Here is a 21,800-nt window from a genome sequence, read left to right as displayed (position 1 = left end):
ACGCACACACGCACTTTTTTTTGGCAAGCAGTAGATATGTCTGTCTGATTGGCCCTGCCTTCACCACTCTCCTTCCTTCTTTCACCCCATAGCTTCCCACCCATGTTGCTTACCTGGATCCATCTTTATGGGGCAAGAGCAGGGAGTGACACAAGAAATACCTGTGGTTTGACAGATAAAGTTTTAGTTTATGGTGATCTATATCTTAAACTCTTTCCTTCTTCTCAGGGATGCACACACAAAGCCCCTCTAAAGGATGAAGGGGTAAGACTACTCCACCTGGCCTAGCATAGCACTCAATGTGGAGCTGTCACTCTGGGTGTCAATACAGGCATTGATTGTTTGGAGGGGGTCTATCCACATGGAGAGAGAAGAGAGACAAGAGATGTACTGTTTCCTTAGATCCACACTCTTAACCTCCCTGAACCCCCAAGATCCACACCCAGACTCATAATCATGTGTTAGTTCAATTCCACTTGGATCGCCTTTGATCATGTTGAGTGCCTGCTATATGCCAGGTCACAGTACTTCTGTCCCTAGAGGTCCCTGAGCATAGGGGCTGGAAGAGCAGGGAAGGGCAGGATGGGTTGGTGGATAGGGACCTTTGGGGGACCCAGATGATCCTATGATCCATGCCCTACAACACAAGTGAGTGAAAAGCTTTCCTGGGTCCTAGCTGCTTATTTCTGTTTCCTCCCTACAGAATTGGAAGGCAGTGGGAACTTTGAGATCTGAGCCAATTTGTCATTCACCAACAAGCTATGCTGTCACTGGATGGGAATGCTGAGGTTTGGCCTCTGCTTATTTGGGTCTGGCATGCAAGTCACAATGGACAACTCCAGGATGGACCCAGTGCACATATAGTACACTTAAGGATCAAATACTTGTCATCAGGGCTCTCTGGTACTCATATGGTTGCTGAGAATATTTGTTATATTTTGAGCAAATTGTCACACACACACACACACACACACACACACACACCCCTAATATAACAGTGCTGGCCCCTTGTAGGACAGTCTCCTGCATTTTTTGAGCCACTGTGTGTGTGTGCGGGGGGGGGGGGGGGGGGGCGGAATTACTTACACATGCAAAGCAAGTGCTCTACTACTGAGCTATACCCTCGACTCTGTTGAGCTGCCCATGGTTCTATTTACTCCCTCAACTTTTGCTTAGTAATGATGATGCTGGAAGAGACCCAGGAAGCTGGACTTGTGGGAGGGAGAAGTTACAAAAACCTTAGGGCCAGTTAGGATCTGGGTTAGAAAAAGGAGAAAAGATAGTCCTTAGAATATATCTCACAAATTCAGGTTTGGCTATTTGAGTTGGCAGCTTTGGAAGGGACCTAATGCAATCCCTTTGACTCTTAGCTAAGCCCCTCTATAAGTCATGGCACAGGCTGTAAGTCAAAATTCAAGTACAGAGTGGAAGTGCAAGGGCTCAGCCCAGGAGTGGGACAGGGCAGACAGGTAGATATGAGGGCTTATACGCAGCCATAAGCACACAGATACATGCTGCACACATGAGAGACAGAGAGCACACACAGATGTACAACAACAATGATCAAACACATTTACCCAGATAGAGCACAAACAAACAGGCACATGAAGCACTCTCACGGAGAACCCCCACCCCTACCCCGACCCCAGCAAACAAAACCAGGTTCTTACCCAAGAGTGCAGAGCAAGAGCAGGAAGCCTGAGACTCTGTCTGTGCTCAGTGTATTTATATTGGATAGGGAGGGGCTGGCATGGATCAGGTGCACTGAGAGAGTCATGGGCAGAGGGTAAGTGAATGAGAAGGGATGGGCTACTCTGGGCAAAGAGCAGCTGGAAGCAGGATGTGTGGGCAGGGGAGGGGGGAACAGATGGGGAGAATGAGGGACAACCCATTATAAGATTGGTCTGTTAATGAGATGCCATAGAACCAAGGGAGGGGTTCCCAACCCTGGCAAATACTTCAGCACCCAATACTGGCTCTAAATATTTGTGGAGCTCCCACTAAATGTCAGGCCATATGTGAGTGCTTCACACTCCGCAGTTAGCTCCTACAAACGAGACAGGATGAGTATCTCCCTCCAGCAGGTCGAGGGGATATAGTGACCCGAGTGGAGGACCTGGTGGAATTCTTGCCCTGGGTGCTTAGTCCCAAGCCCAAGTTCTCAAATGTGCTGCTCAAGTCAGGGTATTAACCTAGGAATAGAAGTCACACAGAAAAGGAGACTTTCAGGATGGAATCTAGACAAATTGAGAAGGGACCCAGGATTTTGAAACCCAGGCAGTCAGCTTTCTCTGCATTCTGCAAGCCCCTCATGGGAGCCATTCCGTTGACCCTTGTGGCATTGGCTGTGTGTCACAACCCCTTGCTCAGTGTGCTCTGGAAGACAGACCAGTGGTCCCTGCTACAAGGTCTCCTGTCCCCCTGGATCCTTTATTCTAATGTATCTTGCTTCCACTGGCCTCTACGCTCTTCAAACGCAGGGACAGTGGTGGCTCTCTTAGTCACCTGTGTATTCCTAGGGATTAACCTTTAGCAATTCTCCTGGCTTTAGCAGATGCTCAATAAATATTTGGTAGTTACACGAGGGGTTGGAGTTAGTTATTGCTGGGTAATGGCTGGCTTCCTTTTCTGTGCTTTATATTTGTGTTTATTTTTTTCTCTTTTATTTGCATATTTAATTTTCTTTTTCTGCAAGAAGAAGGGAGTGCCCTTCCCTATCTCACAATGTTGTACAAAACAGAGAACATCAAAGACTCCATCCTCAGCAAGGCAAAGGGTCTTGGCTGGCCCCCTGTTTCAATCAAAGAGGACAGAAGCCATGTGAAATCAGAAGCAGCAAGTTAAAGAAGCAATTGTTTCCAGGTTTGCTATAAAGAGCCTCATGAGCTAGCTGCATGTCAGTGCATTAGATTATTTGTTTGTTTGTTTGTTTGTTGTACTGGGGATTGGACCCTGGGACACTTTGCCCTTATGCTACATCCCCAGCTTTCTTTTATTTTTTATTTTGAGACAAAGTCTCACTAAGTTGCTTAGGGCCTCACCAAGTTGCTGAAGCTGGCCTTTAACTTGCAATCCTCCTGCTTCAGCCTCCCGGTTGCTGGGATTACAGTCATGAGTCACCATGTCTAGCTAGATTAATTTTTAAAAAAAAGCTAAGGATGTAGCTCAATGGTAGACTGCTTGCCTAGCATGTGTGTGGCCCTGGATTTGATCCCCAGCACTGAAACAAACAAACAAACAAAAAAGTAACACATACCCAGAAAATGAAAACATAGATTCTCATAAAGAGTTGTACTGAATATTCACAGAAGCTTTTGGAATGGCTGAAGACTGAGAACTTCTCAAATGTTCATCACTAAGGAAATGAATAAACAAATCATGGCACATTCATTCAATGGAATACTGTTCAATAATAAGAAAGGACAAGCTATTGATTCAGCCTAAAATATGAAGAAATCTCAAAATAATAATGCTGAGCAAAAGAAACCAGACATGAGGAATATATATTGCATACATTTGTCTATAAAATTCTAGAAAATGTAAACTCACTGACAGTGACAGCAAACAAATGTTTGCCTAGGAAGAGGGTAGAGGGGGAGGGAGCGGAAGGAGACATTAGAAAGGAACATGAAGAAACTTTGGAGTTGGTAGATATATTCATTATCTTGCCTGTTGATGGCAAAACATCAAACTGCACCTTTTAAATATGTGCAATTTATGGCCGGTCAATTTGACTTAAATTAGAAGTAAATCAAAAGTACCATAATCTTCATCAGAAAACAACTTGGAAGATAGAGAGGAACAAAGAGTGATTCTTTTTCTCCATGGTGGGAAGGAAAGTATCTGCATGCCAAGCTCTTCTATAGTATCAGTGATCTCAGATCAGCTCTTGGAGGGTTTATGATCTTTTCCATGTATATATATACATATATATGTATTTATATATATGTATATATATATGATCTTTTCCTCTTTTCCTCTTTGATATATATATATATATATATATATATATATATATATATATATATATGGCAAGGTTCAAAGATGGTAAGACACTTGAGGTGACTCAGTCATTGTGTAGTTAGCTCCAGTCAGGGACTGTGTGAATCTAGACCCTGGGCTCTTCTTCACATTAACTTATCTCCCCTTCTGGGAACTCTCTTCTGAAAAACTCCAGCCTGCCTTGGTAACATCCCAGGTAGAGGACTTTGGTTTATGACTAGGTGGGGTTCTATTACTCCATTTGGCATAATTCATTGCTATTTTGATGGGAGCAAGGACAGGGACAGCTGGTGGGCTGCTGGAGAGGTACAGAGTCCCAGGGGAAATTTTCAAAGGTGTGGTGGTGTCCTCCAGGCTCCCAGCTGGGTCGTGGGAGGGGGCACTTCTCATGTCTTCCCACTCGCAACCCTCACCAGTGCTCCAAGCCCTCCTTTTCAGGGATTCTTTGGTTTCCCCTTCAGGGACCTTGACACTGTGATCTCCCACCCCCAGCCTCTGGCAGGAAGCTAAAAAGAGAGGTCTATGTTCTCATGGGCCTAAAAGAAAGAGGTGTGTGTGGTGGGGGGATGATCAAGACCTCAGACTCCAGTTCTTGTCACCTCTGGAGTCATGACTTGAGCCCTAGCCCAGGTCATGAGGGGTGAGCAGTGGAGGTACTGAGGCCTTAGGTGGAGGAGACAAGCCCTGCCTTGCATGCAGAGAAGACAGGGAAGTTTGGCCTAAGGGCCAGGAGGCCCCAGAGAGGAGAGGAGGATGCCAGAGCAGTGGTGGGCACATCAGAGTCAGTCTATAACAGATGTGTACATTCATGGCCTTGTTCCCCTCCCCAACCCTAAATTTTGAGGGCTAGCAGATCCTCAGCCATGTGTGTGTCTCCTCTACCCTTTGACCCTGTGCTTTACAGATAGTAAGTGCTCAGCATGTGCTTGGACTTATTCCCTGGCAGAGAGAGGTGGAACCTTCCTGCCAGAAAGTCACAGAGTGGAGAAGAAGGGAACTGGGTGGAATAAGAGGAACCATTTGAAGAACTATAAGAGGGTGAGGATATGCAGTGAAGGTCCGAAGGCAGGATATTGATCTTCTCTGTGACCTGTCAGCAGAGCCAACAAGACTACCCTGCCTCCCCAGCTGTCCTGCAGAGCAGGGAAGAGGCCAAATAGCCGGGTGCCTTTGCTTGGTTTGGCAGACAGGTTTCTGATGGCATGAGGGCAAATGTGGCTGCCCTGGGTCTGGGCTGGAGACCGTGCTGCAGTGCGTTCTTGTTAGTGATTCAGGTGCAGCAGGGCGCAGTGCACCCACAGAGACCCCTGGACAGGTTGCTGACCCTGATCTCCATAGAGAAGCCAATAACACCAGAGCTAGAAGAGATCAAATGACATCACAGGTGTGAGGGCTTTGCCAATGTTAGCTGTGAGTGCAAGGTGTGATTCGGGCCTGTGTAAGCACCGGTGACCTGTTTGACTCTCTGGCCCCATCATTCCTTCCCTTGCTCTGAACCGGGCATCTGCCTTCTGGATATGTCACTATTTTTGGCCTCTGATATCCACCAGCATTTCATGATGGGCTCCTGAGACATGCCCTCCAGGGCCCACCCTCCCTCAACATCCTCCTTTCCCACAACATCCTGGTGTCCCTAGAACTGTGTTTCCAGCATAGGCATTTTGGAGCTAAAACAGGGACAGTTCCAAGCAAACTGGGACAGTTGGTCACTCTGCTTCACTCCCCACTCTCAGGCTGCCTCCTCTCTTCCCCAGTGACCAGGGTGACCACTGTGTCCCAGACCCGGCATTTTGGCCTCTGTTGTCTCAGCCCTGGTTACCCTCTTCTGCCCGGAAGCATCTATACCAGGAGAAAGCTCCCAAACGCGCCCTTTCAGCCACTTTCAAAGGCCCCCTTCTCAGCTTCCTGCCATTCCTCAATCTTCTAGTGGCTTCTGCCCTCTCTCCATCTCTCAAAACTGTGCCAAACCTTTCTCTCCTACAGGGTGTGACCTCACCCACACCTATGTCCATGTGACAGGGCAGGGATAAAGCCCGTCTGTCCCAGGCTAGCTTACTAGTCCTTGCCTGCCCCTATCACACGTCTTCCTCCAGGCCTAGAAGGAGGAGCATTCTGGGGACATGCACCCAGCCCTTTGTGCTGCTTCCAGAATGACCCCTAGGACTGAGACCTTAATGCCATTTGGTTCTATGCCCACCTACAGCCATGCTAAGGTTCTGAACACTCTCCTGCTCACTCCTTCCCTAGACCTTTCTTGCCCTGCCTGGCCCAGGTAGCTCCCTGCAGTGTCTGAACATCACTCACACCTGTCTCCACAAATTCTTGACTGAACCTTTCTGGCTTCAGCTTCCTAAACCACCACATGACCTCATCAGCCCCTGTTGTGGAGCTGTCAGTGAGCCCCTGGACTACTTTATTGTCAGTCTGCCCTTCAGTGACCTCCTTAGTCTGGTCTACACCTTTCTAACCTGATGTCCTCTTTTTAGAAAAGCCACCACCATTTCCCTGCCTCTTCCCATGTAGTTCTCTCTTGTGCAGGTCATGCAAAGCACACGGTAGGTGCCCTGCTAATGGCATGTGGCAGGCAAGGCCTGACAGACACAGCATTTAATCTTTGGTAGCAACTCTGAGATGGGTCATAATGTGGGGTTCTGGAAAAATACTGTGAGCCCTCTTTTCATAGATAACAGAGGCCTGAACAAGGGAAACCCTAAGGGGTTCAGTTTCACACCAGGGTACACCTCTTACCACTGAGTCAAGGGCTGGAGAGAACATGGTGGTCTAGCCCTGGGTGAGTCCTGCAGAACAAAATGTAGTGGCTCCCAGTTCAACCTGTCTCCTGCCTTCAGATGCCACCCTACTTTGGCATGTGTGTTCTTGGAAAGGCGGGGCCCAGACTTTGTCCTGGCAGCTGGAGCCTCCCAGGGCGGGTCCCTCTAGCCGCACCTCATGCACTCTGAGGTCTTCCCACCCAGGGCCAGGCTTGGTTTGACACACAGACCACTAGTCAAGACTGTTTCTTGAGACAGGAATATCCCTAATAAGGCAAAGGGAGAGGAGTGGGTATGTAGAAAAGGTACTTTAAGCCCTCCTCTTGCCCTCCCATTAGGAGGTAGTGTGGTAACTGGGCTCTCCAGCTTGTCCATCCTCTTCTTCAACATTCACCCACCCACCAAGAACTGGCAAGAGACTCTAGGGATCACTAAGAATTTAGCCCCCAGCCAAGAAGATGGTTCCTGAGTACCAAGATGTGAATCTGGAACAGCCAGAGGGGTTCAGAGGCAGGTGAAACACAGAGACTGCTTCCAGGAGCACCAGTGCTGACTGGAAGAGATGACAGTCAGAGTCTGGGACTTGAAAGGGAACAGAGTATGAGGAAGGTAGTAGACAGGGAGGACATCCTGGAGGGATGGAGGGCGCAGGAGCCTGGGCTTGCAGGATTTGTGCAGAAGACATGAAGGAAGGCACAGAGAAGACACTGAGGGGGTACCTCAGGGCCTGCCCTCCAAGGTCTCAAATCATCCCCATAACCCAGAAGTCCCCAGTGTGCTCAGGCCCCAAGGGCTGGGGGAGGCAGCTTTGGGTCCCCTTGATGAATGCTAAGGGTTGGCTACCATGAAGTTACCTGAAGCCAGAAAAAAACGACTTTGAGCCTGGCTATGAGTCACACGTTGTTCCAGGTATAGATGTCATTATGTTATTTCATTTTGTCTCCAAATGACTCAATGAGAAATGTGCACTTCAATTTATAGAGGAAAATCAGAGAGATAAGAGACAGTGTCAGTAAGGAGGGAAGGGATTGAACTCCATGCCAGCCTGCCTCATTCTAGGACAAGGATAAGAAGGGCAAGGACTAGAGTGCTGATATTTTATTGTTCACCTATTCACAGGGACAGACATTCTGGATGAATATGGCCTGAGTAGCCCTGTCCCCTGCCAGACCTGTGCTCCCAGGTCTGTTAGGTCTTTCTTCCCCAGTAGGCCCCTCTTCCCTTTTCTCCTCAGAGAGAAGGCATCTCACAACCATCTTGTCGCCAGGTTGGCTCTATGTCTATGTTCTAATCGCCGTGAATCAGGTCCAGATGCCCTCTGCCACAGGGGTGGGGCTGTCGCCTGAGCTGGCAGGTGGTCTGGGAGGTGGGGAACCCACCAGGAAAGAGCTGTGATCCAGAGACCTGTGCCATGCCCTGGGATGCTGGGATGACTGGCCCAGCCCCACGGAGAGAGGGAAAACAAAGAGCGAGGTCTCAGCCAAAACAGCATTGCAGGGCCATCAGGGAAAGGAGCCCTGGGCAGGGAGGCACCAGCCCTGACTTCCAGGCTCATCTGCAACAAAAACAGGCATGGAGGCCCAGCAGATGGCTTCACCTCTCTGGGCCTATTTTATCATAAATAAAATGTGACTTCTACAACTGTGTGGCCTCTCTAGTCTGATGGAGTTGTGAGGTGGGCTGGGGGCAGGTGGGGTGGTGACTGAGACTTAACAGATGCTGGGGAGAAACAGGGGAAGACATGCGTCTCCCTCATCCAAAGCCAGGCTTTGTAATGCTGCTTCCCCCTAGTGGTGGCAGAGAGTAAGAGACCTGGTCTCCTGGGAACATCACACTGGTCATTTCCCCTGCCTTTCCCTGCTTCCTGTGGACTTCTCCCCAGGACAGAGGGAGAGCATTCTTAGTGGGCTTTGACAGTCACTGACTCTCAGGGCTGTGTGCATTCTGGGTGGACAGAAAGACCGTCATAACCTATGCACAGCAATGCTTGGGACAGCACAGGTTAATTCACTCTGCAGGAGCTGATGGAGACTCTGCAGCATGCAGGGGGCACTGTGCCAGGCCCTGGGGATCCTGAGGATTTGGCACATTCATTATTCTTGCCCTCAGACAACCTCTGTCCAATTGGATAGCAGACAGAGAAAACTGCAGGTTCTAGAGAAAGTGGTAGAATGTGGGGGATGCGCAGAGGCATGACATATTGTATGAGTAACACTTGGAAGCATGTGGCCAGCAATAGTAGGTCCCTGTCTGACTGTGGGTTTGCCTGGACACATGGGTCTCCAGCCTGATAGGCTACTAAGCCTTTGCCTCTAGGGTAGGGGTTTCTCTTCCTGCAAGGTCACCCTTCTCAGTAGGACAACTGGATTTCTACCTGTGCCTGCCCACTCTAGCTGGGAATGGATGCAGCAGGGAATCAAGACCTTGTCTGCATCCTCCTCTGTCCAAATCTCTCCTCCCCAACCCTGCTCTGGGGCTCTGTATTCCAGAGAGTGTAGAGAACATTAGGTCTTCCTCCCAGGCCAAGCTCTGGGGGCCTCCCAGCTCCAACAACACATTGTGGGACAGATAATGGGAAGTTGAGGCTTCTGGAGGCTTCTGAGACTGGGCTGGAACTCAACCTGTGTGAGGCAGAACATAGAAAGGGTGGGAGAAGCAGCAAGTATGTGTGTGTATATGTGTGTGTATGTGTCTGTGTGTATATGTCACACACACACACACACACACACACACACATTAGGGTGAGGAGTCTGGGTGCGTCACTGTTGCTGGGAAAGTAGCTGAGTCTGACTCAGTGGGAACATCCGGCAGGAAAGAAGGAGAGAGCACAGTGGCATTTGCAAGCAGGATGGGAACTCTGGGGCTGCAGGGATGGGGTGGGGCCAGGGGTGAAGGCCTGAACAGGAAAGGGGCTGATCGTGATGGAGAAGGGGGTGGGCTGAAAGTGTGGTTCCAGGGGAGGAGAAGTGGGCCTCTAGCTGCCTGGGCTGATCTGGGAGGAGAAAGAAGGCAATGGTGCTTTTTGATCCAGTCACAGAAGGGACAAGTTGTGGTGAGAGGTTAGGGAAACTGAGGCCTGGTCAATCAGGAATGTGGGGAATGCTGAGGTTTCTGACACTCACTCCAGAGCCTGGGTATTAATGCCTTGTAACTACTGATACCGAATGAGATGCCAGGCACTCCTAAGACAGAGAGAGCATCCACCCCTCTCCCCAGCACCTCAAGCCTTGGGCCTCTGAGGTCCCAGGATGGAACTGCTCATCAGGCTGGTCCCTGGGCACAGACACTGGCTTAGACGTATGAGGATGACTTAGGAGAGGTTTTCCTCAGAAGGCCTTTGTTCTCCTTTAGAGTTAGAGAGGCTGAAATGGTCAGCATCGGAGAGCAAGGCCAGGAAGGACCCAGTGTGAGCAATTGGAGAAAGGAAGGCTAAGGGCCCTGGAGAAAGGCTTGGGTTTTCATACCAAAGCTTGCCAAGAGTAGCTTTTCTGGGAATACAGAGAAGACAAGGTTCAACCTAAAGGGACCAATGACTAGTGGTAGCATTTTAGGTATGTGTAGTACGTGCTGGCCTAGGAGGCTTGATCATTTTGAGTGATGAGAGCCAAGGAAGGCACCCTAAGGTGGGGGGGGTGCGGGGGAGGGGGCGCTCAGACCACAGAGCTGGATGGACTGGGCTGTGTCCCGTAGGCCTCTTTTATTAATGTGAGACACAAAGGCCTCTGCTATCTACCTGTCTTGTCCACGGGGGGGTCTAGGATGGGGTCCTGTTGAAGCATAGGACCTTGGGTGAAGGACCTTGGGGGACAAGGCCTCCTGTGTGGGCTCGACCCACCAGGAAGAAGTCTCCGCCAGTCTGTCTGGGGACACTGGGGCAGGGCGGGGAGAGGTGCTGGGCAGGACCAGCTGGCTGCCAGTGCCCTGGTCCTCGCCCTCTGAGAGTGGAAGGGTGGGGGTGGCGGCTGCAGTGTTCCTGGCTGGGAGCCCAGAGGAGTCTTTTGTAATCACAACATGATCTCGTGTGCTGAGCAGCAAAGCCGGCAGGGAGAGGCCGGCAGAGGCCCGGCTCCGGTGGCTCCAGCTTCCCTCCTGCTCTGGTTCCCCCGGGGCTGTTCTGGAATTCTCTTGGTGCTCGCTGTTGCCATGCACTCAGCTGTGAGTGGCACCATGCCTTTGGCGGGGGGCTTCTTGGGGCTGGGGAGGGCTGAGATACCAGGTAGCTACATTCCAGGGACAGCTGGGCCTGGGAGGAAGAGGACTGAATTGAGGCGGGTAGAGGGCTGGCCAGGGGCACTGGCTACAACAGAGACCCCGCAGCCAGGCAAGGAGGGACCCAGGATCTCGATGCAGGGACATGATTTGCCCTGGAGGGCTCCCTGGCTGAGACTAAAACATAGATACCCCTTTTTGCCTTGTCTGCCAGTGGCTCAGGCCTGGAGGGCTGGGCCCGTGGGAGCGGTTCTTTCCTGCGGGTTGGGGTTAGGTCCAGAGAGTGGGGTCCAGGGCCTGAGAGCCCAGGACCAAGCTGGAAGACCCTTTTTATCTGTGGTTTTGGATTGTAAGGCAAACAGCTCCCCCCTCGACCTTCCAAATCTCCTGGCAGCTTCCCAGTCACGGCAGGTTCCACTGCCAGAGCCATTTATAACTCCTATTCCAGGCGCTGCTCGGCAGTGAGCTCCCTGGAGAGCCAGGGGGAGGGGCAGCTGCTGCTGGGCACTGTGGTCATGAGTATTAGACCCTCACCTGTACCCTGGAGGAACTGGGATGGAGGCTTGGGGACTTCTATGGACCACCTTCCTAACTCCAACCCTCTTGTGTGGCCTGAACTATGAGTCTGGGGCCTGGTTCCCAGGTCATTAGAATAAGGCTGATTGGGTAAATGTGGAAGGTGGGGTAAAGGTGGGGTAGGTCCAGCAGTCAGGAGCATGGGTTGCCTGCCCTCTGTAGGGACCTCACAGAGCTGAGTCCCTGATGAGCAAGCAAGAAGAGAAGGATGCTGAGCTGGATCGCAGGATAGTTGCCCTGCGCAAGAAGAATCAAGCCTTATTACGTAGGTACCAGGTGAGTGGGCTGCGACAGGGCTGAGAGAACCAACTTGGCTGGTGCCCCTGGCTGACCAAAAGGTGGCTACCTGCATGACAGGCTCTCCATGCAGGCTGGAATGTGTCTCTAGGCCCAGGGTTGGGGTGAACATGTTCCCTCTTAGAAGCTTGGTCAGGATCTCGGGCACTTGTGATGTGGTGTCTCTGCCTCCTGGTGTCCCCCTGGTGTCTCTTCATGTAGGCCTGTCAGCATCTGTGTCTCTGTGCATCTGGGGGGCCGTGGCGTGTGTTGACCCCCGGCCCTCCCACAGGAAATCCAGGAAGACCGTCGGCAGGCTGAGCAGGGGGGTATGGCTGTGACCACGCCAGACCTCCTCCGACCTGATGGCCTCACCGTCACCATCAGCCAGATTCCTGGTGTAAGCTCACCCTGGAGATAGGGCGGGATGGCAAGGAAGGAAGTCCAGCCCATGTCAGGGGAGGACAACTGCCTCTGGCCCTCTTCTCCTATTTACCATTCTGGATTCACCCATGAACTCCTCATGCAGTCCAGGTTGAAGCTAAAAGGCCACCCAATAGAAGTCTCCCTATAGTCTTTCCCAGCCCCACAGCCTGCATCTTTGCCTTAAGCACAGGCTTCTGCTAATTCCCAGAGCCAGATCTAAAAACCCTGCAGGAAGTGGGGGACAGAGAAGTTGGGGATGAAAGCCAGGAACAGTGTCTAAAGGACAAAGCTGTATTGTCTGAGAGCTCTGGATTTCCCAGCTCAAAGATGACGGGCTATTGTGGCATCTTGAGCCTTGGGTGGCCCTGGGCCCTGGATAACCTAATGCTGTTGGCATGTGAACTCCCCATAGAACCAGCTTCTCTGGGCATTCCAGGAGGGCCCAGGCTAGAACTCAGGCCTAGGAAATACCTAAAGAACCCAGCACCCAGATCCTGCCCAACATTGCTCATGTGGCCTGAAGGCATGGACACCTGATTCTGCAGGAAAAGCGGGTGGTCAGCAGAAACTGGGCAAGGAGCCCCCTCAAACCTGGAGTGGCCCATGAGATACTTGAGGATGAAGATGATGGGGACCAAACTTTCTGTTTGGGGGAACGAGTGGAGCTGGCTGTGACCATGGAAAATAAAGCCAAGGTGAGCAGGTGTGGGGAGCAACTAGACCTTAGAGTAGGGGCAGTCTCCTGTCCCTGGCCCTGCCATGCTGTCCATCTTCACCTTCCCCAGGCCAAACGGATCGTAAGTGAAAAGCCTGCCAGAGCAAGGAACCAGGGGACAGATCAGCCACTTGGAGCAAGCCAGGGCCACAGCCCCTCCATGCAGATAACCACCAGCTCAGATTCTTCACGGAAGGTATATTTTCAAAAAGGCAGAGAAGCTGAGTCAGACTCTCATCAGCAGGATATGACCTAGGTAGCACCTGTGAAAATTTCTGCCCCTCCATCCTTTCTGTGGCCAGTTTCTACTTTGGGTGGATTTTGGGGGAGAGACAGTTGAAGCCAGAGATCCAGCCCCCTCCCTATCTAGCCTGGCTGGTGGCAGCCGGTGGGGAGGGTGTGGAAGACTGGCCATGTGCCAGCTGTGACCTCTAGGTGGCAGCAGCCCCTAGTCCTCGTTCTTGCTCAGAGCCTCTGGATGTCCCTCCCACCCTGGGCCACTCTACACACCTCTGCAAGGACCCTGTGTGTGGGTGCTGTTGTTAGCCTCATTTTGTAGATGAGGATATGATACACAGAGACGTTTAGTTACTTTCCCCAAACTCACATCTAACAAGTGGATGGAAATCATGGCCACGGCATATTAGTAGAGATGGAACAGATCTAATTTTTACATGGGAACGTGGAAACCTTGAGAAAAGACTGGGTTAGTGGACCCTCCAGACAACTTCAATCTTTTTCCTGCTTCTTCCCCTCCCCACTACTGGGGCTGAGTGTCTTCTCCTTTCAGGGTGCTCGTGAACCCCGGAGTCCCGGCGTGGTCCCAGGCCTAGCTCCCAGAAGGCCAATGGGGGAGCCCCCAGAGGTGGGCTGGGACTATGCACAGTGGAAGCAGGAGCGGGAGCAGATTGACCTGGCACGCCTTGCCCGGCACAGAGATGCACAGGGTGACTGGCGCCGCCCGTGGGACCTGGACAAGACCAAGCCCACGTGGGTGGCAGGGCTGCAAATCTTGCTGGGCTGACATGCTAATGGAGCTGGGGTAGGGCTACGTGTGGGTGCTGCTTGGAGGGAGAGATCCTACTTGGGCCCTCTGGTAAGGCCCTGGGCTCAGGGCTTATGTGGGTACTGGATGCCCCCACTTCTCTCTTTGGCCCATCATCTCCCTGCTGCCTTCAGTTCTGGGGCTGGGGCTGGGGGAGGCTGTGTTAGTACGGGGCCTGAAGCAACTTCTGTCCACCCAGCCACCAGCAACCTGACTCCCTCCTCTGTCTACACAGGCTACAGGACTGCAGCAAGCCTAGGGACGAGGGCTCGGCCAGGGCGGGAGGCAGAAGGGGTGAGCCAACCCCACCTCATCCCCTGCACCTTGGCATTTCTCACTCTCCTCCTTTTCTCTGTTTCTTGGTTTCCTACTTCTTTTCAGAGCTGAAAGGAGGCATGGGAGGATATCTTCCTCCTCTCTTGCACCATCAGACCTCCTCGACTGTCCTCTGAGTCCACAGCTCTTGCTGGTTCTGGCCCCAAAAGGCCCCTGGAGGAGGTTTCGTGGAAGCTTGCCTCCACTGGGGTCTTTCAAGGCCTCAGTCTATACTGGGTGAAAGTCCGACTGGTCCTCCCCTGGCCTATTGCAGAAACAGCCTGTGGGTTTCTGGTGCCCTCATGCTATGTACAAGGAGGCTGGGGCCCCAAAAGGCCAATCAGGTCATCTAGCCAGGAAGTGGCAAACTAGCACAGGAAGCCAGGTGGGGGCTTTTCTGGGGAAGTAGAAAACCCACAATTGGATCAGGACTGGTAACTTCCTGGTACTAGAAGAACTGGTGTTTCTGCTTTTGATCATTAATCACCTCACCCTTTCCCCATTTCCTTTGTCCCTCTTTAGGACCCAGGACCCACTGGAAGATACAGCCCCCACCATTGCCACCTGATGGAAAAGGTGAGTTGGGGGAGAAAAAGCAGGATCCCATCAGCTAGTGAGATACCAACTGCCTCAGCCTTCTTCTTTCCTTAATTTGTGGACCATCTCCTGCAGGTCGGGGTGGACAGCTTGGCAGACCCTCTGTGGCGATAGCCACAGTCAGCAAAGCCCGAGGAACAGAAAGGCTGACTGGCAGAGCCCGAAGGTAATAGGTAGCAGGGGACAAAAATCAAAGCAGACATCTAGTTGCCCTGACTTCTTGGACAGGGCTGGATCCAGGTGCCTGCTCTGTCCCCTGGGCCCCTGCCTCCTTGCTGGCTGCTGATGCTGCAGGTTAATGAGATACCAGGAGAGACCAGCAGCAGAGGCAGCAGGAACAGAGCCTGGCGCTCAGGGAGGCCACAGTAATTACAGCAGCTCCCTTCCCCTGGGAAGTGAGGAGTGCCTTTCTCAGGCAGTGCAGGCAGGGACATGCCTGGAGTCCCCATAGGAACTCAAGGTGTGCAACTAAGGTACAGCAGGCTTGGCCATAAACAGCAGCTGGGGACCCAGGATGGGGCCAAGGTGGGTAGCATTCAGGGGAAATGGTTGGAGTTGGGGAACAAAGCCAAACTGGGAGGGAAGCATTCTGGAATCTTATTCTGGGTCTGATTTTTCTCTGAGAACCTTGGGCTTTAGCTTTTCCCTGGGGGACATGGGCACTGGCTGGGGTGATGTGAGATGGGGTAAGGGTAGGCATAGGGCCTGCCACATACTCTGTTCCTACAGGTGGGACATGAAGGAAGATAAAGAGGAGCTGCAGAGTCATGAAGTGGGTACTTGGAGATTGGATGGGGTGGGCTGGGGACATGATCCCTGAGTTTGCCAGCCAGCCAGGCTATTCTCTTGTTTCAGGGAAGCCAGAGCCCCAGAAAGACATCCAGTGCAGAGGAGGAGCGTGAACAGAAGCAGAGCGAGACAGAGCCAGGCCGACTAGAGAGGATTCCTGCAACTAGCCCAACCCTGCCATCCCCAGAGGGGCCACAAGGGGACTCAGCAACCTCCACAGCCAGTTCAGTCCCTTGCTCTCCGGAAGAAACTGACTTGGCTCCCCTTGACCTCTCTCTAGGAGGAGCCAGCAGTCCTGGGCCTGGAGAGAGCATTTGTATGCTCAGTCCAAGGCCTGAGGCCCAGGAGAGTTCTGTGTCCTGGCCAAATGGCTCTGAGCAGCAATCCCTGGGATGGAATGCCCAGCAGTCTGGGCTAAATGTCCAGACTTGCTCTGGGCCACAAAAAGAAACCGGGGTTTTAGAGCCCAGAGAGGACAAGTCTAGAAAGGTAGGGGCCCAACAGAGACTGGTATCAAGAAGCAGGGCCCCCAGAGGAACAGGTCAAAGGGGAAGAGGCTCAAGTGTGAGGAGTAGGACAGGAGGTCCTGGCCCTTCAGGAAGATGCTGAGCATAGTGCATGGGAGATGGGGAGCCAGGTTGGGGAGAAGAGGAGGGAAGAACTCAGTTGAGAGTCTTCTGCATGATGGGCATCTGATTGCCAGTGAGCTTGTGCCAGTCTGACTGAGCAGTGTGGCAAACTCTGTGGCAGGGCCATCTTGTGAGGGCACGGAGTTGCCTCCTCCCTGCACAGGATGTACACATCTCTGTGCAGTTTTCATGTACAGGCACAACCCCTGGTGTATTCCTAAGCTGGTGCCTGGTGTCTAAAGCTGTTATGACCTGGGCCTACTTCTGCCCAAGCCACAAGTCTTTCCTACCTTTGCAAGACAGCAAAGCTTAGTAGCACCCAACAATGGACTCTGGCTGCTCTCTCCAGCTGCAGGCTTTTGTCTCCTCAGGTCCAGGTAGCCTCGAAGCTGTCATGGTCAACTCAGGTTCAAGCCCTTTCCCATACCCCTGCCTTTCACCCAGGTGACCCAAGTCCCAGACCCCTGGGATGGCCAAACCAGGGGAATCTCTTGCCAGCCTCCTGTTTCTCCTGGAAAGGAGAATGAGATCCAGAAAGAGGGAGGTCTTGCAGCTGACAGGGATTGGATTGGGAAGAGAAAGGAAGGTGTCTGAAAAGGTCTTCTCTCTGCAGTGAAATGGGCTGGGCAGGGGACCACCTCCTGTGCCCACAGCAGGTGGGAGAGCTCACTAGCAGGCATGCCCCTCTTCAACACCCAGGTCAGACATCCCATGCATTCTGAATGGAGGCAAGGGCCTGGCCCTGCACCTTGGGGTCCTTTCCTGCCTTCTCTTTCTTTTTCTCTTCCCCCACCTCTCCACACCAAGGCCATGGACTCAGACAGAGAGTTGAAAGACAGAAGAACACAATTCCAGCTAAGTACGGACATTAGGACTTGTCTTTCTGACTTAATCTCCATTCCTGCCCCTCCCTGGAGGCCCATGTCTGGTGAATTATCCAGGCTCTGCACAAGCTGTGGCTTCCTTTCAATTCAGTGAACATTTCCTGAGCACCCTCTACCAGTAATCTACCCGGTGGGCGACAGTGACTCTGCAACTCAGTCATCCGGCAGCTCTAGGCTGAACAGCGGGAGCTGTTCTTAGCTGTAGGTGCCTGACAGTGCTGGGGGCAGAATGGTGGTAGGAGCCCAAAGAGAACCATTGCATCTATGCTTGGCCGAGGCAGGTGTTCCTCTCTTTTTTATGTGACACGTGCCATTTATTCCTGAGTTTGTGCCTGGATCTCACCGTGGCCCCTTCAGCTTCCTTCCTCTCTGACCCTACATGGTTATTCCTTTCTGGAGGGTTGTGGGCCTCTCATTGCCTTCTGAGGCGCTAGGGAGACTCCTGATCATATCCAAGGTGACTCCACCATTATATGTGAGGCCTGAAATGGGGGGTCCTAGCTCAGGCTTCCTCACTAGCTCTTGGTTTCACTCCCAGCCCGCCTACTCAGAAAGGGGTATCTCTTCCTGACTGTTTAGAAAACTCTTCTCACACTCTCATGTGAAGAGTCATGCAGATTCTAATGTCAGGTCTGGGAAAAACCTGAGAGCTTGCACCTCTCATAGGCCCCAGGTGAGGCCTCTGCTGTTGGCTCCTGAACCACACCTTTTAAGTGGCAAGGGTCTGGACTATAAAATATGTTGAGGACTGGGGGCCAAGGCCACCTCTAGATTCTAAGAATGGGTTACTGGCTTTGTAGGGATTGGAGGAATGCTACCCTTACCAGGTGGAGGGGGCTTCCTGGCTTCAGAGTACAGTGGGAAGCAGAGGCTCCTGGGAAGATGCTTTAGAGGGCAGTGTCAACTCCCTGCTACACCAAGAAGCAGCTGGTCAGGAATGTGATGGGATGAAGCTGGTGAAAGCGTTGGTGTGGGGTTGATCAATGGAAGTTTAAAAAGGCTTGGAAACATTCCTATGCATGTGGGGTGTACCTGGGCCAAGGGTGAAGTATCCAAACTCAGGTTTTCCTCTTGCTTTCCTAGTCACAATTATATGACTTTGGAGTGTGGCACAAGTCCTGGAGCCCATGACTCCCAGAGAATGGGACTTGGGTAGAGCAGGTTTAGGCAGAGCCCTTGAATTCAGATGTCCGAAAACTATTGCAATCAAGAATTTGATTTCTGGACTGAGGATGTAGCTCAGGGGTAGAGTGTATGTTTAACATACATAGAACCCTGTGTTCAATCCCCAACACAACAGAGGGAGAGAGAGAGAGAGAGAGAGAGGGAGAGAGAGAGAGAGAGAGAGAGAGAATTCAAGAAAGAGAATTTGAATTCTAAGAATCACAATTTGTTCCCAAGCACCAATACTTGTACAGATATGCCTTCAGTTCAGGTTACAGACCAAAGCATGTTTGACCATGGGGTGAGGATGTTGAAATTGGGCAGAGCTCTGGTTCAGTTTTATTAAGGTTCCTAAGCAGGAGAGAAAGCTGGGCAGATGGGCTATGAGGACACGAGGCAGAATTCTCTCCACAGGGTAATGTCCAGAAAGCTGTTAGGAGGAAGAATGTCCTAAGGGTAAGAGAAAATAGAGTCTAGTGTAGGATATCTTCATCTAGAAGATGGTAGTACAGGTAAAAATCACTGAACTTTTCCTGAAACAGGAATTCTCTTCTTTGTGACAAAGGAAGCGACAGTTATGGCAGCTACCCCTCCTGCTCTAGGATAGAACCAGCTATGGAGCAGGAGGGAAGTGTAGTTAGGCAGGAGAGAAGTGTAGTTAGGCAGCCCGCCATAGCCCTCAAGGCCTTGGAGAGCTGACAGTATCCTTTCCTAGCTCCTTTGTTTAAAGGCTTGGCTGATGGAGCCTTCGTTTGGGATGCCCTTTTCCTCTCCAACCACCAGACAAGACTACTCTTCAAAAGTGAAAGTCCATCAGAGTCTAGGGATGTGGCTCAGTGATAAGAGTGCTTGCTTAGCATGCTTGAGGCCATGGATTCAACCTGCAGCACTACAAGGAAGAAAAAAGGTTATCAGGAACCCAGGGGTATAGTGCTGGAGGAGTTGAGCAAGGAGGACACACAGAAGTGAGAAGGAGCCAGCAGGGAGAGTTCTCAAAACAAGGAGAGGAGGAGAGGCCAAGGCCTTTTTGACTGGGGCCCATCTCACTTTGACAAAAGGGGAGCACAATAGACCGGACTTCGAGAAAGGTACATGTTTTGATGACAAGCAGTGTGGTGGAGTGGAACAAACACAGACCTTGCCCTGCAATAGACTGAATCTGAACCCTAGGCCTGTCATCTGTCAGATGGGTGACCTTGGCCAATTGTAACTTCTAAAAGCCTCAGTCTCCTTATCTGAAAAATGAGACTAGTAATACCCACCTTGAAGGATTGTTGAGAAAATTAAAGATAAGAGCATGCAAAATATACCTGGCATGCAGGAGCTACTCAAGTAGCAGTGGCCTGGCACATAGGAGACACGCAGTGAATTTGCTGAATAAACAAAATGGCTATTTGGTGTAATCTCTGTCTACTTTGTTTTCTCTTTCCTTTAACTTTCTCTTTTACCTTCCTCCTCACTGGGAACCAATGGATTCTCAGGCAAATGAGGCATGGTTTGTAACATTTATCCAGTCTTCCAGGACAGCTTATTATTATTATTTTTTAAATCCCCTGGGTTGTCTGGTGGAGTTAAAAGCCTCACCAAAAGTCCCTGCTTTTACAGAGTCCTTTGTCCTCATGGACTGGCTCTATCAGTTCCCCCATTAACTCTGCACATAAGCTCTCTGGCCTACAGTAGTTCCTCTGCTGTTTATATTAGGAACAACTTCATAAATTCATATCACAGTTTTTATTTCTTTAATATTTTCCCCAGAAACTAACCCCCTTGGGGAGTGTGTTCTGTGCCTCACAGAGTTAAAACTCGCCACCCAAAGGAGCAGTATGACTTCATTTTCTTATGGTCAAGGAACAGGTAATTGGGGAACCTTGGAAGCAGGAGATTCCCAGCTATCTAACAAGATGCAAGTCTGGGAGGTCTGATCACCTGTCAACTCCACACCTGACTGTGTCCTCAGGGTCAGGAACAGGAGGAAAGATGATACTAGACCCCATTAAAACAATAATAATAAAAATAAGGAAATGGCAAAATCTCCACATGGCTGTTTTTTTTTTCCTTTTGTAGATTAAATTAAAAACTAAAGACACCATTTTACTTCTGTCTCTTATGTCATTTATCAGTGTCTACAGATTCTGCCAGCATCTCTTTCTGCACCAGAGTTAGTTATCAGGGTTTATGAGGAAAGGCTGATGGATGACCACTCCTCCCTGCAGGGGTGAACTCAGGGCTGGGAAAGGCAATGAGAGGAGCCAGCAGAAAGCATGGGGCGAAGCTGCTTTCTCTCAACAAGTCTGCTCGGCCTACGTCACAGCTCTCATTAAGCATCCACTTGACGCCAGGGAAGTGAAATAGCACAGACCTGGCACAGAAAGGACAAATGTGGCACCCACTGCTCCTTTTAAGGACTGGCTCGAAAAGCGGCAGGCCCCAGAGCAGGAGGTGAGGCAAACACATCAGTACCTTTGAGGGAGAGGGAGGAGGACTCTGCCTCCTTCTTAACAAGCTCTCCAGGGCAAGTTCTCCTGCAACTGTCAAAAAATAATGGAAAGTGTAGGCTCTTTTCCCTTTCCTTACAAACTCCAGGGACACAATATTTCCTCTTCCCCCAGCAGGGCAACTGGCTTCAACAAAGCAAAAGGTCATAAGTCACACTGATGAACAGCTGTCAAAATAGAAATATCCTAACCCTAAGCTACAGACTCAGAGGAAAAGACTGGGCTAGCAGTTCTCCAACTTCAGTGTGCATCAGAAACACCTGGAAGACTGCTTAAAAGAGAAGACTGACCAGGTGCATTGTGGCACAAGTCTATAATCCCAGTGACTTGGAAGGCTGAGGCAGGAGGATCACAAGTTTGAGACCAGCCAGGGTAAAAAGTAAGACCCTGCCTGAAAATGAAAAATATCTAAAGGGTTGGGGATGCAGCTCAGTGATAAAGTGCCCCTGGCTTCAATCTCCAGTACCAAAACAAACAAATAAAATCCAAAACACCAGAAGGCTCGGATCTACTTCCTGAGTTGCTCATTCTGTTAGTCTGGGATAGGACCTGAGGTGTCATAGTTCTACCAAATTCTCAGGTGATGTTGTTGGTCTCAGCACTGGTGTCATGTTTACTACATACCCCTTCATATTTATTTCCATGCATCAATTTTACCCAGAGGGCCAGACATTCCTTTGAAAACTATTACATCATGTGTATACATTATTTTTTTATTCCAAGATGTCAAAGCCCTTTTACATTTCTGACTTCCTTTTGCTCTCATGAGGTTCCCTTTGGCTGGCAGAAAAGAGGTCAAGGGGTCTTGACAAATGCTACTGTTGAGTCTCTTCAGGTTTCCTATCTTGCAGTTCAGGGGTCCCATCCAAAACACACTGCTTCCCCACTCAGGTCCTAGTGATGCCAT

General features: G+C 50.9%; 1 protein-coding gene across 3 annotated transcripts; it reads left to right on the top strand.

The window, feature by feature from the left end:
* Positions 1-10,804: 10,804 nt before the first annotated feature.
* Positions 10,805-19,801, top strand: Ccdc9b (coiled-coil domain containing 9B). Of its 3 annotated transcripts, XM_076850552.2 has the most exons (11): positions 10,805-10,928; positions 11,721-11,834; positions 12,127-12,234; positions 12,806-12,955; positions 13,046-13,171; positions 13,766-13,965; positions 14,256-14,314; positions 14,858-14,911; positions 15,008-15,098; positions 15,662-15,704; positions 15,788-19,801. In XM_076850552.2, exons 1-11 carry the CDS (start codon positions 10,917-10,919, stop codon positions 16,328-16,330), a joined length of 1,500 nt encoding a protein of 499 aa, XP_076706667.2. In that variant the 5' UTR covers positions 10,805-10,916; the 3' UTR covers positions 16,331-19,801. The 3 variants fall into 3 exon arrangements, with proteins under 3 accessions (XP_076706667.2, XP_076706668.2, XP_076706669.2); XM_076850553.2 differs by lacking the exon at positions 14,256-14,314 and having other exon boundaries at positions 13,766-13,922; XM_076850554.2 differs by lacking the exon at positions 10,805-10,928 and having other exon boundaries at positions 11,749-11,834; positions 12,057-12,234.
* Positions 19,802-21,800: the final 1,999 nt, after the last annotated feature.

Source organism: Callospermophilus lateralis, chromosome 3 (assembly GCF_048772815.1).
Source record: "Callospermophilus lateralis isolate mCalLat2 chromosome 3, mCalLat2.hap1, whole genome shotgun sequence".
NCBI lineage: Eukaryota > Metazoa > Chordata > Mammalia > Rodentia > Sciuridae > Callospermophilus > Callospermophilus lateralis.
Note: the sequence above shows the minus strand (reverse complement) of the source record. Positions and strands in the feature narration are given on the sequence as shown.